General features: G+C 44.2%; 1 protein-coding gene across 3 annotated transcripts in view; it reads right to left on the bottom strand.

The window, feature by feature from the left end:
- Positions 1-5,822: 5,822 nt before the first annotated feature.
- LOC137561728 (T-cell immunoglobulin and mucin domain-containing protein 4-like) overlaps positions 5,823-16,725 on the bottom strand; it is a 31,954-nt gene continuing 21,051 nt past the window's right edge. For all 3 annotated transcript variants that reach the window (XM_068273067.1, XM_068273069.1, XM_068273068.1), the window contains exons 3-5: positions 10,314-10,372; positions 7,429-7,522; positions 5,823-5,977 (exon numbers count right to left, since the gene is read on the bottom strand). In XM_068273067.1, coding sequence (XP_068129168.1) covers positions 5,910-5,977; positions 7,429-7,522; positions 10,314-10,372 — 221 coding nt within the window. In that variant the 3' untranslated portion in view covers positions 5,823-5,909. The remainder of the gene's footprint in view (positions 5,978-7,428; positions 7,523-10,313; positions 10,373-16,725) is intronic.

Genomic DNA, 16,725 nt, shown 5'->3' with positions numbered 1-16,725 from the left:
TAGACTCCTAGTACAGTAAGAGTAAGTAGTAACAGTAAGTACAACTAACTAACAATAATCTATCAGTAATCAGAAGGAAATAGAGTGTGTGTACACACAGACAGTGAGTGAGTGCACACACGCAGGAGCTAGCTAGTAGCCTATAAACAGTGACAGTCAGTGAGTGTCCTACTCCTAGTACAGTATAACTACAATACTATTAGTAAAGGACAGCAGAAATACTGGTATAGATGAGAGAAATAAACAGAGGACAGCTGCCCACAGAGGCAAGGCCCCCCTGAGGCCTAAACCTGTAAGCTTGCAGCAGCTGCCTGTCTCTAATGTAACACACAAGCTACTAACTAAAATACAATGTCTATCTAACTAACAACAATATAGGTGTATATGGCAGGTGTAGGTGAGCAAAAACGCTAGGTAAATGATCACAATAGAGCACTTGCTAAGCCAAAGCACAAAGGAGCAACTCTCTCTCTGTACAAGTCTCAGGCAAGCATGGAGAAACGGAACATGGCGGCCGCTATTTATAGGGTAGGGGCTGGCCAGGGTCCCCCTCTGTGATTGGCTGCCGTCAGAGGGCCTGGGAGCCCTCTGATTGGCTCTAAGGACATCAATCTGGGCTATGACGCTATTCGAGCTCGGTACCGAGCTCGAATAGCGCCGGGTTGCTTGAATAGCTCGAATAGTGAATGGGCTATTCGAGTGTACTCGGATAGCCCATTCGAATAGCTACAGCTATTCGGAGCTCGAATACCGAGCTCGAATAGCTGAAAAAGAGCTCGAATATTCGAGCTACTCGAATATTCGAGCTCTGCTGAGCACCACTGATCATTACTGTATAATTTAGAAAATAGATTTTATTTCTGAAATCTTGTATTTTTGATTTGGGTCCACTTTAACAATGTTTTTATTATAGTTACAGTTCAAGGAGTAAAAAAGAACACGATGTAGGAAAAATGCACCTTTATTTCAAAATTGAATATCATCACTATACAGTGAAGTGTATTTCTAATCAGGGCCGTGGAGTCGGGTGATTTTTTTTTTTACCAAAATCACAACCCTGGTAAGAATTAGACTAAAGAGTCGGAGTCGACGAGTCGGGGGCATTTAGGGTACCTGGAGTCGGAGTCGGTGGTTTCCTAAACTGAGGAGTCGGAGTTGGAGTGGGTTGATTTTTGTACCGTCTCCACTGTACCGACCAGTAAACGGGCAAGCGTAGGCAGAGCACATACAGTTTACCAGGCATTATGCAAAGCAGGTAATTTGCATAACACACAATGCGTATGTTGCTTGTATAATGTGGACTACGCAAAAACGGCATAACACGCATTTCACAGGCAATGTATACATTTAGGGGCATAACTACAAATCATGAGGACCCCAACAAAACATTGATGGGGCACCCTAATGCTCACTTCCTTTCCCTTGCCTCCCCTTGCTGACCCTCACAGCCTGGGGGCCCATCCTGTAAGGTTCATAAAGTAGTGTGGCCATGATAATCTTCTCACCCATAACAAATGAACCAACAAAAACGCCTGATCTGAAGGATGCACCCAGGGGCATAGCAATAGCCATAGCAGTCATAGCAGGTGCTATGGGGCCCTGGAGCAGAGGGGGCCCAGGTGGTACATAATGTATTCACCATTAACTTCCCTGTATTTCTACACTCCCTGAGGCTGGGTGCACACATAGCAGAAATACTAGCATTGCGGAAAATGCTGCGTTTTTGCCGCTAATGGAAGTCTATGGAAAAAATGCATATGAAAACGCATATGAGTTTTCTATGCATTTTCAAACCTGCAATTTTAAAAAAGCTGGTTTTGTTGCATAATATTTCATAGGTGCATCAAAAACGCATATAATGAAAGTCAATGGGAACACAATGGTACGCGTTTTTCATGTGTTTTCCATGCGTTTTCCATGTGTTTTTATATATTTTCACCTAAAATAATTTTTTTTGCCGTATTTCCGCTTCCTGTTGTCTTCCTAGTGATTTGCATAAATGGAAATATAAAAACGCATGGAAAACGCATATGCGTTTTGTATATGCGAACCGCAAACACATTAAAACGCACGCAAAACGTTTAAAAAATGCATCGCAAATGCACCAAAAATGCACACAACATACATTAATATGACATACAACGCAGCCTTTCTTGTTATGTTATGTGTGCATCCAGCCTTACTTTGTCTCACTGCCCATAGACTATATGTAGTGTTAATTGCATGAGAACGTAAATTGCCCAATGAACTCATATCCATAGGGTAGGGGCAGGTGGCATTGCTTAAGAGGGCCTATATACAGTATGATGGATGAAGGTTTTGCTATGGGGCCTCTCGATCTCTAGCTACACCAGTGACTGGATGGTCCCCTTTATAGGAGGAAGGGAAGATAAGTAGTTGGGGGACCCCCTCACAGCACTGGACCCCCCCCACCGCAGTTGCAGGGGCTTCTCTCCTGTAGTTACACCCCTGTATACATTCTGTATATCATACATTTGGAAAAATGGGGAGAGAAATTGATTGCCCAATATAGCGTAATAAGTTTGTGAAGTTGTGTGGTTGTAAAGTAGGGAGAGGAGTAATCATTACATAGGTGAGTTACTTTAAAGGCAACCACTGTGTAGGCAGGTGGGGGAACAAACCCGACCCCACTCAGGTAAAAGAGTAGTTCTCTGTAGAATAAGGAGAAAAGGAGTGACACCTCTCTACCAAGGGTGGATAACACAAATCAAAGTAACAGGTAAACAGAGGTGGCACTTAGGATAACATACACTAAAAGCCAGTTAAAAAGGAGGTAATGGTGGTCTTGCCTCTGGATATGTGACACATGTAGTTACATTTCTAAATTAGCTTTCATCTACGACATAAAACACTCCAGCTGCAACACGTTTCAATGGAATCTTACACTTCTTCAGGCAAAAATGTAGGAGTCTGTGGCACAGCGAGTGTAGGCATATTTTAACTGTGTTTTAACCATGTGGGCGTGTTTTAACAAGATTTCCTTGCAAGCTTTCAAAACGTTTAAGTTTCTTCTTCAGGCATAATGCAAAAATGGATATGCTCCAGTTCTGTATCAAGTCTGAAGAAGAAGCTTAAAATTTTGAAAGCTTGCAAGGAAATCTTGTACAGTTAATCCTTTAAAGGTATTGCCTAAACAACTCTATGTCTTTGGATTATTTTCATGCCTAACACTGGACCACATACAATTGGGTTTAACTACTTGCCGACCGCGTCACGCCGATGGACGTGGCAGCAGCCCCAGGACCGCCTAACGCCGATTGGCGCGCGCATCTCCACTTGCTAGGCGGAGCTCTGCTCTGCCTTCGGCCTCCCAACGGCGATCGCCGCTAGGAGACTGTTAGACAGTGAAACCGCCGCCTAATTAGCTTGTACAGCACTGCGATCCTCGGCAGCTCTGTACTAGTGTTGGGCGAACACCTGGATGTTCGGGTTCGGGAACGTTCGCCGAACATGGCCGCGATGTTCGGCATGTTCGGGCCGAACCCCGAACTCCCCGAACATCCCGCTTTTGGGGGCCCTATGGGGTCGCAGGCATAAGGGGGGAGCATGCCCCGATCGCGGGGGGGGGGGGGGGTCGGAAATTCCCCCCACCCCCTCCGCTAGCGCTCCCCCCTCTGCCCGCTTCCCCATATAAAAGTTTGACGAAAGTAAAATAGTACCGGTGGTGGTGGCTGGCTGCTGCAGTGGCTGGCTGGCACTATGAAGTGACTGAGGAGGAGGAGTCGGAGTAGGACGCGTTGAGGGAGGCCGGGCAGCGGGCGGTTCAGTGGTAGTACCCTTGTGGTACTTCTGCCCTTTCTCTGACCTCACGTCCTCTGCATACGAGGGTACGCGTCACGCGTACCCTCGTATGCGTCATCACGCAGAGGACGTGAGGTCAGAGAAAGGGCGGAAGTACCACAAGGGTACTACCACTGAACCGCCCGCTGCCCGGCCTCCCTCAACGCGTCCTACTCCTCCCAGTGGCGTAGCTAAGGAGCTGTGGGCCCCGATGCAAGTTTTACATTGGGGCCCCCCAAGCACTCTATACATAACAATTGATACGGCGCACCAAAACCTGCCAGTGGCAACTACAGTGTCAAAGGTGCAAGAAGGGGATGGGGAGCACTTTGTTAATGATTACCACTATTCAAAGTATCTATAGAAGTGATTATTATGAGCACAGGACCAATAGAGAGCTAATACTGCAGTTGAGGGTGGGGCCCTTCAGGGCCCCTCTGGCCCAAGGGCCCCGATGCGGTCGCAACCTCTGCAACCCCTATTGCTACGCCCCTGACTCCTCCTCCTCCTCCTCAGTCACTTCATAGTGCCAGCCAGCCACTGCAGCAGCCAGCCACCACCACCGGTACTATTTTACTTTCGTCAAACTTTTGTATGTGGAAGCGGGCAGAGGGGGGAGCGCTAGCGGAGGGGGTGGGGGGAATTTCCGACCCCCCCCCCCCCGCGATCGGGGCATGCTCGCCCCTTATGCCTGCGACCCCATAGGGGGGCCGTATTCGGCCGAACAGGGCCCTGTTTGGCCGGGCATTCAGGAACCTGAACAGTTGGCCGAACACCACCAGGTGTTCGGCCGAACTCGAACATCACCCGAACAGGGTGATGTTCTGCAGAACCCGAACAGTGGCGAACACTGTTCGCCCAACACTACTCTGTACTGGGGACAGCTGCGTTACATGGCTGTCCCTTCTGTAGGCTTGGAGGTGATCCGCTGTCATAGGCGGAAGCCTATGACAGCCAATCACAGTGATTGGCTGGCGGGGGAGGGAGTGACTAGAAGAAAAAATAAAAAATAGGAAATGTATTAGTAAAAAATAGAAATAAATATGTACAAAAAAAATAAATAAACATGGGGGGGGTGGACGATCAGACCCCACAACAGAAAGCTCTGTTGGTGGGGAGAAAAGGGCGGGGGGGGGGACACACTTGTGTGCTGACATGTGGCGAGCCCTTAAAGCTGCAGTGGCCAATTTATTGAAAAATGGCCTGTTCTTTAGGGGGGTTCAAAACTGTGGTCCTCAAGTGGTTAAAGGACCACTACCGCGAAAAATGTAAAATACATATAGTAACATACAAGTATTAAGGACATTTCTTCCTGAGTAAAATGAGCTATGAATGACTTTTCTCCTATGTTGCTGTCACTTACAGTAGGTAGTAGAAATCTGACAGAACCAACAGATTTTGGATTAGCTTATCTCCTCATGTGGTATTTTCAGGGATTTCTTTATTTTCCAAAGCACTTAGCGAATGGCATTTGCTCAGTCCATGTGCCAAAAACATGTGAAGTGACTACAGGAGGCTGGTCATCATCTTTGTATAAATCCTTTTCAGGTAGTCTTTATAAGAATAAAGGCCATGCTGAGACCAGCTCATCTCCTCATGGGGAATTCTTAGAGTTTTCTTTATTTTCAAAAGTACTCAGTAAATGACAGTTGCTCCATCCAACTGCCGAAAAAAAATATACGGTGAGCAGGGAGGCTGGTCAGCATCTTTGTTGCAACCTTTTTCAGGGAGTATCTTTATACAGAATAAAGGCCATGCTGAGAATCCCCTATAGAGAGATGGACTAACCCAAAACCTGTTGGTAATGTCAGATTTCTACTACCTACTGTAACTGACAGCAACATAGGAGAAAAATCTTTTATGGCTCTAATGAAATGTACTTCTTATTTGTATGTCATTATATATATTTTACATTTTTCACGATAGAGGTCCTTTAAGTATCTGAAATGATGTTAAAAGCTTCTGCCGATTATATAGTGACATAGCTAAAATGTCAAATCTGCTCTGGTCCATAAGGGGAAATTAAGCTCCACATGTGAGGCTGATATACAGTAAGTCCTGTTTCTTGTTTTCATGCGAGACTCTTGCGGGGGAATCCAGTGTGGGCATCACTCATTGGTCGACTTCTTGCATCTGCCAGAACATCCATTTTCACAGCTGGAGCTTTCCCATAAAACTAGTGAGACAAAAGATGTAAATATGAGTACAGAATAAAGCAGCGTGCATTTCCCGGAATAACCAATCAGACTCAAACCTGCACTACAGAAAATGGCCGCCATTGATTTCTTGGGCAGAACAGATCTTATTTCAGGCCTGGAGCTGTATTTCGGTCTACACTAAGTTATATTACTTCTTCTCATTCGGGGCGTGGCTCAATCCCCAGAATTTCTGGGACATTCCTAAGCACATCATAGAGGGGGTGGAGCCAAGCAATGACACTGGGCTTCATAATGAGCTGCACTTCCCATAACCATCTAATGTACCTCACAACTCTTTGCTTGGGGGGGTGGAGGGTATGTTTAGCACCCATACTAAATATGCAATCAGTTAAAGAGTACCTGAAGGGAAAAACGTGCCCCTAGGGAGTACTTACCTTGGGAAGGGGAAGCCTCTGGATCCTAAAGATGCTTCCGTGTCCCCCTCAGTAGAGGGGATGCAGCGTTGTCTCCCCTGAAAGTCCGCTTGTTGGTGCTCCTGTGCAAGCGCACTAGCGTCTTTCCCTCGGGCTCTGGCGGTAATAGCTGAGCTCAATCATGTCTGCTCTACTGCGCAGGCAAAGATGGCCCGCATCTGCACAGTACAGCGGACCCCATCGTTCTTGGCTATTTTTGCTGGAGCACTAGCAGAAAGCATTTTTTTTGGTATTATCATCGTGATTATTGTTTTCTTATGGTGGACTGCTAGCACTGCAATGGAGGGGAGGCGAGGGACGGGGTAAACCACATTAGAATCCTGAGGCTTCCCCCTCCCTAGGTAAGTATCTGTTTTATGTTGGCTCTTATGAATGCTGTTCTCAATCTTCATGGCATATCCTGATATACTCAGTGGGAGGTCTGTGGTTTCCATAGCCACACCTTCTCTCCAATCAGCAGCAAAGGATAGGAATGTGGGCTGTCCTGTCTTACCAGAAGCTGATGGTGGCTAGATGGAAGTCCCAGTGTAAGTCCCAGTGTCATGCTGTCACCAGCGCTTTTGAAAGTCCTTGTGAGTATAGTGGTTGGTTCTTTTGGAAACGGGGGATTGTATATCAGCTAGTTGGGAGGACCTCCATTGACAAAGAAAAAGGTAACATTTTGGCATTTGATTACTAAGCGGTATGTTTAGACACAGAGTTGTACCTAAACAGCTTTCCTGATTGGTTCTGATGACACAGACATTGGACTGCTGAATGGTTAAGGGCTCTGCCTCTGACACTGGGGACCTGGGTTCCCGGCTCCTCCTTTTCAGTAAGCCAGAACCTATTCAGTAAGGAGTCACTGGGCTATACTCCCTAACACTGCTACTGCCTAACTGAGTGCGCCCTAGTGGTTGCAGCTCAAGCACTTTGAGTCCACCTGGAGAAAAACCCAAAATAATTGTTATTTGCCTTGTCTTGTGTTGTTTCCCTTTGCCATGGGAATTACTTACGGCTGGACAGGATCGCTGATGTCAGGATGAACAGGATCAGAGCAGAAATACGGAAAAACAGGAAGATGACGGAACATTTAAATACTGCAGTTGTCTGGGGAGACAGAGAGATCAGAGGTAAGTCCTGTTGGCCACACAGACCTATCGTATACAGCTCTAGTGCACCACGTATTTTATATTCCTATTTTATTGAAGAGCAATTAAAAAAATGTGCATTTTAATGTATACAGCACAGTCAACCCCACGCGTATCATGGATAGGGAGAATAGTGTAAACAAGCAAAAAAAAAACCCAAAACCCTTGTCATTTTTTATCAAAATACATTTTTAAAAGTTCAAAGAGAATATAGCTTTTAAATTTGGTAAAATTACGTTCTACGTTGAAGTCAATACTGATGATGACTTTAACGATTTATTGCAAAGCCCCAATATATGCTATTGTCACAATTTGCTAGGTGTGCTGGGTAAAACAGTGGGAGCAAGTAAAAACAATTTAATTTTCAAAAAGGCTTTGTAGTTTTTGACGAAATAAATTTAAAAAGTTCCTTTGCAACTTTTTGTTAGATGCGTAAAATGGCATTTTTCTGCAGTACACTTTAATATATACCGAGTTCCAAGCTCTGGATGCACATTTTAAGAAAATGAACAGCGTGTGTTCTCCTCCCAAGCCTTTTTAACTCCTTGAATCATTTTACCAAGTTTAAAAAACATTTTTCTTTTAACATTTTAAATATTAATTTTGTCAAAAAAACTACAAGGTCTTTAAACAAAAAGGACTTGTTCCCACTATTCTCCCTAACATGCCTAGCAGATATTTGTCAATAACATGTATAGGGGCTTTACAATTAACCTGCTAAAGTAATCGGTTAATGCCCGCTGTGCCAAAGTGATACATTACCTGTCCACGGCCTTTGCTTGTCCCCCGCCGGCTTTCGGACGCATTCTCCTCTTCCGCATACATGCATGCACCATATGGTCTCCTAGTAAGGGCGAGCGTGTGTGACATCACACATGCACCCTTACTAGGAAACCACGTGTGGCGTGCATGTATGCGGAAGATGAGAATGCGCCCGGAGCAGCGGGGGACAAGCAAAGGCCATGGACAGGTAATGTATACATTTTGGAATGGCGGGGCACAGCGGCGAGGTGGCGCATGGTTGCGGCGATTACCAGGAAATTGCATGCTGTTCCCGCCATGCACCCAACCACCGAACTTTGGCCCGACATCTTGCAGCATGGTACATTGCCGCATAAAGGAAGTTGCAGGGCATGTTGGGTTGTCTTTTTGCTTCTTTACTTTCCTCTCAGACTTAACTAATGCACCCTGATTGGCTGAAGCCTCTTCCCCTCCTGTTTCCCCTCCCACACCTTTGGTCCTCTCTGATTGGGCAATATTTCTCATGCTGAGACAATGCACTTTCTATTGCAGAGCTGGGTGGGAGTGCCTGAAGACTGGGAGGAGGGTGGGCAATGCATACACAATCAGGCAGAGGAGAGTAAGGGAGGAAATGACATCAGGATTGGCTTCAAGATAGACATAGTTAAAATGGAGAATCCTAAGAAAGATTTTCTCTCTTTTTTACTATAGAAAATCACTAAAATAAAAATGTGGACAATGCAATACATATGTTATGTAAGTACAGCAAGTATTTATCTACTAACATATGTGTATTTTTTCTTTAGTATGGCTGACAGCTCCTCTTTAACCTTTTTCTTTCTGAAGGCTTAGAATAGTCAGAAGGGACCTTTCCCTTTATAATTGAAATGTGGTGGCAGCTTACCCATAAAATTGTGTGTGTGTTCACACTTTCCCTCCTGTCTGCATGCCCAATTTCAACTACTCCAGCACATCAATTCTATCCACAAGACAGGGTGGTCTGTGGGCTGAAGCAGATTGGGAGGCACTAAACGGTCTGGCCAGTAGAGGGCTGCATGACAGATGATTTAATAGTGAATGTGGAGGAGGGGTTTACACTGGAGCCCATCAAGAATAAGTTTTAGGAACACCACATATTATTTAATTTTCATTTATCAGTTCAGGTTTAATTTAAAGTAAACCTGCCACAAACCTGACTGTACACCCCACCTCTGGGTAATTCTTCTAGGTTTTAGATGCCCAATATGTCTAATCATGGATATTTCATTAGAAAACATGACTACAGCTACAGAGATACCCTGATGAGGCCCTGAGCCCTCCCATGTGTCTACAAACATTGCTGCTTCTTATTTGGTAAAATCTTACCTCTTTCTAGTCCAAATAACAGAAAACTGTGTTGAAATTTCACAACGACATGATGGGAGTTGCAGCTCTGCCTTGATTCTCTCCCAACTCCCTCCACCCTTCTGATGAGTCATGCTGTCTGCTCTCCTTTCTGCTAACTACCTCCTCACCCCTCCCTTCTGATGAGTCATGCTGTCTGCTTTCTGCTAATTCCCTCCTAACTCCTCCCTTCTGATAAGTCATGTTGTCTGCTCTTCTCTCTGCTAACTCCCTCCTCACCCCTCCCTTCTGATGACTCATGCTGTCTGCTCTCTTCTCTGCTAACTCACCTGAGATATGATGTGATTTATATGTAATGAGTTCATAACCCATGTCATTTAGTAGGACACCTGTCACCACAAACATGGTGTCCAGAGCCTATGTTGGGAAGAAATATTTCTACCCAAATAGGATTTCATCGCCCTGCGGAATGCTGTCCATGAATGGGGTCCAGAGCATTATGTTGTCATATAAACAATTCCCCGCCAGGAATTTTGCAGACATTCAGCTTTGTATTTTTCCAACTATGTGATTTTCAGAGTGAATCAGACACAAACCTGAACACCAGCACAAGTTACAAGTAATACTGGCAGCTCTATAGTATGAAACGTTTGAATCAGACTTACCTCCATTATCTGTGTGGTTGTTACTTCTGTAGATGTAAAATGATCCAACACATCGCCACCTAGAGGGACAAAATAATTCTGCATTGTTACCTGCATACCCCTTAGTAGAAATGGCAGATCACCGTGGCATGTCTCAGCACTGAAAATTTACATTCTATTCTGCCCAGCATTAAGGATGGTCAATAAAATAAAAATAATTTCAGGCTGATACAGGATTATTCGATTTTTAAGCAGCTTCAAAATGGACCAATCAAATTTTGCACATAAATCAGTTCTTGTAACACGAGATCTCACAGTGATGAGAACTCCTATTCATGTGCTGAGTCTTAGAAATGTTTTGGGATTTTATGAAACCTTGTCATTCATGAGAGATCTTATATTGGTGAGTGTAGGAAATGTTTTGCACAGTAATCAGAACTTGTCAAACCTAAGAGATCACACACTAGCAAGAAGCCATATTCATGTTCTGAGCGTGAGAAATGCATTGTTGCAAAAATCAGTTGTCGGTCATAAGAGATCCCGCACTGGTGATAAGTGCTATACATGTGCTGAGTGTGGGAAATATTTCCAGTGTAAGTCACTACTTATCAGTCACTTGTGTTCAATGTGGGGAATCTAATGGCTATAAGTGCTCTTATATTTCAATTATGAGGACTCGTTTATGCTACTTAGTGTATTGATTTGTGAAAAGATAAAGTCACTGAACTGAGGTAACATGATGAGATAATTATGGGTACATATAGTACTAAGGCTAGTTAGCACTTGCCTGTAATTAGGGATGGCCGAACATTGCAAAATGATTGTTTAGAGAAAGCCCTGTTGACTTTATTGGGTAACAAACTTCCAAAACCTTCAGGGCTTTTCTGCAACAACAATTTCTGTAAAAAATGCCCCCCCCCCCCCCCCCCCCCCCACAGTGGCATGACGGAGGGAGATCAATGGCAGAATATTTGCCAAAAAGATATATTTTGTGCAAACAGGTTTTCAACGGTCTTTAAAGAGATGTACCCCAAAAGATACCTTTTGGAAATGGGTAAGGGGTATGTCAGCAACCATATACATATACTCATTTCACATGGGGAGGGGGCAGGTATCTAGGTGTCCCCAGCTTAAAGGGGACTCCCAGATGCCACCATAACCCCCCCTTCCCCGAGCATCAGCACTCCTACCTTCTCATCATGGGTGTGGAAGAGACCCTTGCCCACTGAATGGGAAGGGGCTCTGGAGGAGAGGGGGAAGCTTGGTCAACTTTCTTTTTAAGAGTACTGCCCATACCAAGGGCCATTTGATTCTGGTACAACTCAGGTAGTGGAGCCCCACGTGGGTAGAAGGGGATCCCCTATGTTTTCTTTAAGTATTCAAAATCAATTTTCTTAAAAACTACAAGGTGCTTTTGAAACTGATTTTTTTGCAAAACATTTCCCACACTCATCACATGAATAGTATTTTCACCAGCGTGAGAACTCTCATGTCTGATAAGCAGTGCCCAACATATTTCCCACACTCAGAACATGAATAGTACTTATTTCCAGTGTAAAATCTGCTATATGAAACAAGCTCTGATTTTTGTGAAAAACATTTCCCACGCTCAGCACATGAAAAAGGCTTCTTGACAGTACAAGATCTCTCATGTGACTTCCGGTTCCGGCGCCCGTGAGGTGGATGTGAGTGCGAGGAGCTCCTGAACGCCGCGGCCCATGGAAGCAATTTTCCCAGCACAAAGCCTGCCACCACTCCCGCGTTAACCTCCGGACACCTCGCAGACCCCCCGGGCGCATACTGAAAAGCAGATGGAGCGATATCTTACACGCTCAGAGAGGAAGCAAAGAGGAGACCAGGAGGGGGAGGGATCCAAGATGGCGGGCGGGAAGACGAGCAAGAAGGCCGCTAAAACGGCTGAAGTAGAGGCGGCACCACAAGCCCAATACCACACATCAGATGAATCAGCAGCCGACACCAGACATGGCTCGCAGCTCCAGATAGACTATAAGAGATTGGCTGCGGAAGTAGGTAAGGCCCTTATGCCTGAGCTACAGGCTACTATACAATCTGCCATAAAAAAATCATTGCAAGGAATCAAGCAGGAGGTGCAGCAACACAGTAAAAGGCTGAAAGAGGCTGAACAACGTGTAAGCACCTGTGAGGACGATTTGCAGAAAGCAAAAGACTTGATTGATATCTTACTTAAAGACAATGCTGACTCGCATGACAGAATTGAGGACTTGGAAAACCGATCTCGCAGAAACAATGTTAGGTTGGTAGGCCTATCGGAAGATATTCCAGCAAACCAGCTCATGGACATTTGCGCCAAAGAACTTCCAGCAGCGTTGGGAATAGACTCTCCCTTAAAAGTGGAGAGAGCACACAGAGTAGGCCCACTGAAAGCCAAAAGCAGTCGTGCCTCTCCCCGAATGATAATGATCCGCTACCTGGACTTTGCTGAAAAAGCCAAACTGATGGCTGCCTACCGAGCACATGACGACCATATGTTAAACAATCTCACTGAAGAGTTTTGAAGATTTAACGACTACTCAGCAGCAGTATCCAAAAAACGACAGGCATATGTCCCTCTTTGCAACACCCTGGCAAGCAGAGGCTTTAAGTTCATGCTACTATACCCCGCCATACTGCGTATCACAGCTGCTGACGGAAAACAACTTACTTTTTTCTCGCCAGAGGAAGCAAGAAGATTCGCACAAAATGCCACCAGCCCTACACACTCACCACGCTCTGCAACTACCTCACGCCAAGGATCACCTTCCCATGAGGCTGAGGACAACGAAACCTGAGGTCACCTTCATTTTTACCAGCCGCCACTATTCCAGTCGTTCATGATTTACATGAGAGGCCCTACTACACCCGTGGGCTTGGCCGCTACGGAGCTTAAAATGGAGGAGAAGATCTACCACCGGGAAAAAAGAGAAGTACTCTTACGGGAAATGTGTTTTGTTTTCTCCCTACTATGGCCAACGGCTAACCTACATTTAGATCTCCCCAGTTTAAAGGGGAAATTTCTTAAGGGAGTAGGGGTAAGGGCAAGGGTGGGTAACGAGTCACTGATGTACATGACAGTTAAATTGTTATTAACATTCTATGGGTTGATAGCTTGCTTATTATACCTTTTTGAAGCTGACAGAACATGCGTATAATCTCATGGAACGTTAAGGGCCTTCAATCTCCAGGGAAAAGATCCAGGATCTTAACTCACCTCAAAAAAACTATCTCCTGATATTTGCTTTTTACAGGAGACGCACTTACAACAACACCAATTTAACTATATGAAAAAAAAATTGGGTGGGGGAAGTCTACGGAGCCCCTGCTTTTCACAATAAAGCAGGAGTTTTAATTCTAGTACACAAAAGATTACAACTAGAGATTAACGCATGTGAATCAGACCAACAAGGTAGATGGGTCATTATACATACAAACTTCGCAAATGATCCCTTTGTTTTCTGTAATATATATGCTCCTAATGAACAAAATCAAGGTTTTTTTGACAGCTTACTCGCCAGACTTTCGAAAATTGTCACTACCAACCTCATTGTTGGTGGTGACATGAATTCGGTGGTAGATGTAAACGAAGACAGATCCACCAGAGATACCTTCGCTAGAGCACATGACAAGAGACTTGTCGCCCTGATGGAAACCACCAATCTCCTAGACTCATGGAGGTTTCTAAATCCTTCTCAACGTGAGTATTCTTACTATTCTCATAGGCACAAGACACACTCACGAATAGACCTATTGCTAATTAGAAACAATCTCGTGCCAAGACTGTAAGGTGCAACAATTGAGGACATGGTCATTTCAGACCATGCGCCTATCACCCTAAATCTTCTAGACCTAACTCCAAAAGGCACAGACATAATATGGAGATTTCCATCCAAATTATACCAAGATGAAAAATTTACCACATTACTAAATAATTGGTGGCTTGAATTTATGGGCGACAATGCTCAACATACCAATAATCCAATTCTGCTCTGGGAAACTTCGAAGGTAGTACTTAGGGGAAAGATCATAGCTTACCTGAAAGCAAAAAAACTTGAAACAGATACACAATACGCAAAAGCAGTTAACGAAGTAAGACAAGCTTACAAGCATTATAGAGCAGAACCCACTGACATAAATCGTAAAACCTGGATAAAGACTAAGATAAATGGGGACACCTGGTTTAGAGTAAGAGAAGAATTTTATAGACCTTATAGCTCTCTCTATTTTTACAAGCATGGCGAAAAAATAGGCACACTCCTCTCTGCTTTGTCAAAAAACACTCAGACAAATAGAAAACCCATAACTGTCAAAGATAGGCAGGGAACCCTAACTCATCACCCGGCCAAAGTCTGTGAGCTCTTTGCAGAATATTACAAAAATTTATATTCTTCCAATTCTAATTCACAATCAGATCTTGAGGTTTTCTTAAACAAACTAAAGCCTAAAGTCCTCAAACAGGAGGAATGCGACACATTAAATGAAAAAATAACAATCGCAGAGGTCAAGTCTGCCATCACCTCATTAGCCCTGGGTAAGGCACCAGGCCCGGATGGCTATTCCGCAGAATACTTCAAAATACTAAAAAAAGACATAGCCCCAACTTTAGTCAAGGTCTTTAATGAAATCATGCAAACAGGTAAATATCCTACCACGGGCCATCTAGCCCACATAAAAATCATACCCAAAGGAGGAAGGGATCCACATTTAGTTAGTTCCTTTCGCTCAATCTCTTTAATTGACCCTGATGTCAAACTCTTATCAAAAATACTGGCAAATAGATTGGCAAACATTATGCCATGTTTAATACACCCTAATCAAGTAGGCTTCACCAGGGGGAGAGCTGCAGTTTCAAATATCCGTAAACTTTTGATGATTCTTGAGCAGGTCAGAGCCTTCCCTGTTTCCAATCGTTCAGCGGCTATTCTAAGTATCGATGCAGAAAAGGCTTTCGATCAGGTGGAATGGGACTGGCTCTTTGGAATACTTGGAAAACAGGGATTCAGGGGGCCTTTCATCAATGCGATTCAAGCCATGTATGCAAGGCCTAAGGCACAAATTTCACTACCAGGCTTTCTCTCAAAGCCAATAGAACTAAGGAGAGGAACAAGACAGGGCTGCCCGCTTTCCCCCCTTCTTTTCAATTTAGCCCTAGAGCCTTTGGCAATTTTACTCAGATCACTTTAGGGGGTATAGCTATTGGGGACAAACTCGTCCAACAAGCCTTATTTGCGGACGACATTCTGCTATTTTTATCCGACCCAGTTACACAAGTCCCAATAGCTTTACAAACTATTCAAGAAGTGGGAAAATTTTCGGGTTTTACAATAAATAACACAAAAAGCGAACTCTTGCCCCTCTCCTCTAGGGTAGACACCACAGCCTGGACATCCTTGGGGGTCAAATTGACCACCACCACTATTAAGCATACTCATTTCTAGAGACCCTACCCAGCTATACAATTTAAATTATACACCCCTGATAAATAGTATAAAATCCCAACTTGAAAGGTGGCAAAATCTGCCTTTGGGCTTTGCAGGCAGAGTCGCATTGATTAAAATGGTCTCTATGGGAAGACTCCTCTACCCTCTACAGACTATTCCGCTTCTTCTGAAACATAGAGACGTCACACTTTTGAATTCACTGTGGTCCAAATTTATATGGAAAGGAGGAAAACCTAGAATTGCAAGAAAAAATCTAGCCCTCCCAAAAATATTAGGAGGTTTGAATCTTCCTTCTATAAGAGACTACAACCTAGCTTCCCTCCTTAGACATGTACATGATTGGATCACAGGGAATGAACGTTACTCGAGTACCAAGCTAGAAAACGAACAAAGCCAACCCTGGTCATTAACAGGTCTCCTCCATGCTCAATACAAGAACTTACCCTTGAGGCTAAAACACAACGCAATCTTTAGAGACACAATTGCCACATGGAAGGCAGTACGGAAAAAATGCTCCCTCCCATTCAAAATATGTAAATATTTACCCCTTTGGGGCAACCCAAACTATCCTCCTAGTATCCAACAGAAAGAATTTGCAAGATGGGATGACAGGGGTTTAAAGAATCTAGGCAACATGTTTGATATACAAAAAGGCAGCTGGCTACCATTTCATGAGTTAAGACAAAAATATCAACTACCCTCTAGTGATTTCCTTTCCTATGCCCAGACTCGTTCGATGGCTGCCCAAAATCTCTCACCACTAAATTCCATCATGATTCCCACCAAATTTGATGCCCTCCTCAAGCCAGGAAATGATACTCGCTCGTTGGCAGATTTTTATCAGGCCCTAAAGGAAATAGATAACAACAAGATCTCAGCCAAAGCTATGAAAAAATGGGAACATATCTTACAGGAAGAAGGAGTAGGGGATAACATACTCATAGGAAATATGACGGTCAGAAAGATTATAAAGGATG

This window comes from Hyperolius riggenbachi, chromosome 3, assembly GCF_040937935.1.
Source record: "Hyperolius riggenbachi isolate aHypRig1 chromosome 3, aHypRig1.pri, whole genome shotgun sequence".
NCBI lineage: Eukaryota > Metazoa > Chordata > Amphibia > Anura > Hyperoliidae > Hyperolius > Hyperolius riggenbachi.
This window is presented reverse-complemented; position numbering and strand designations above follow the sequence as displayed.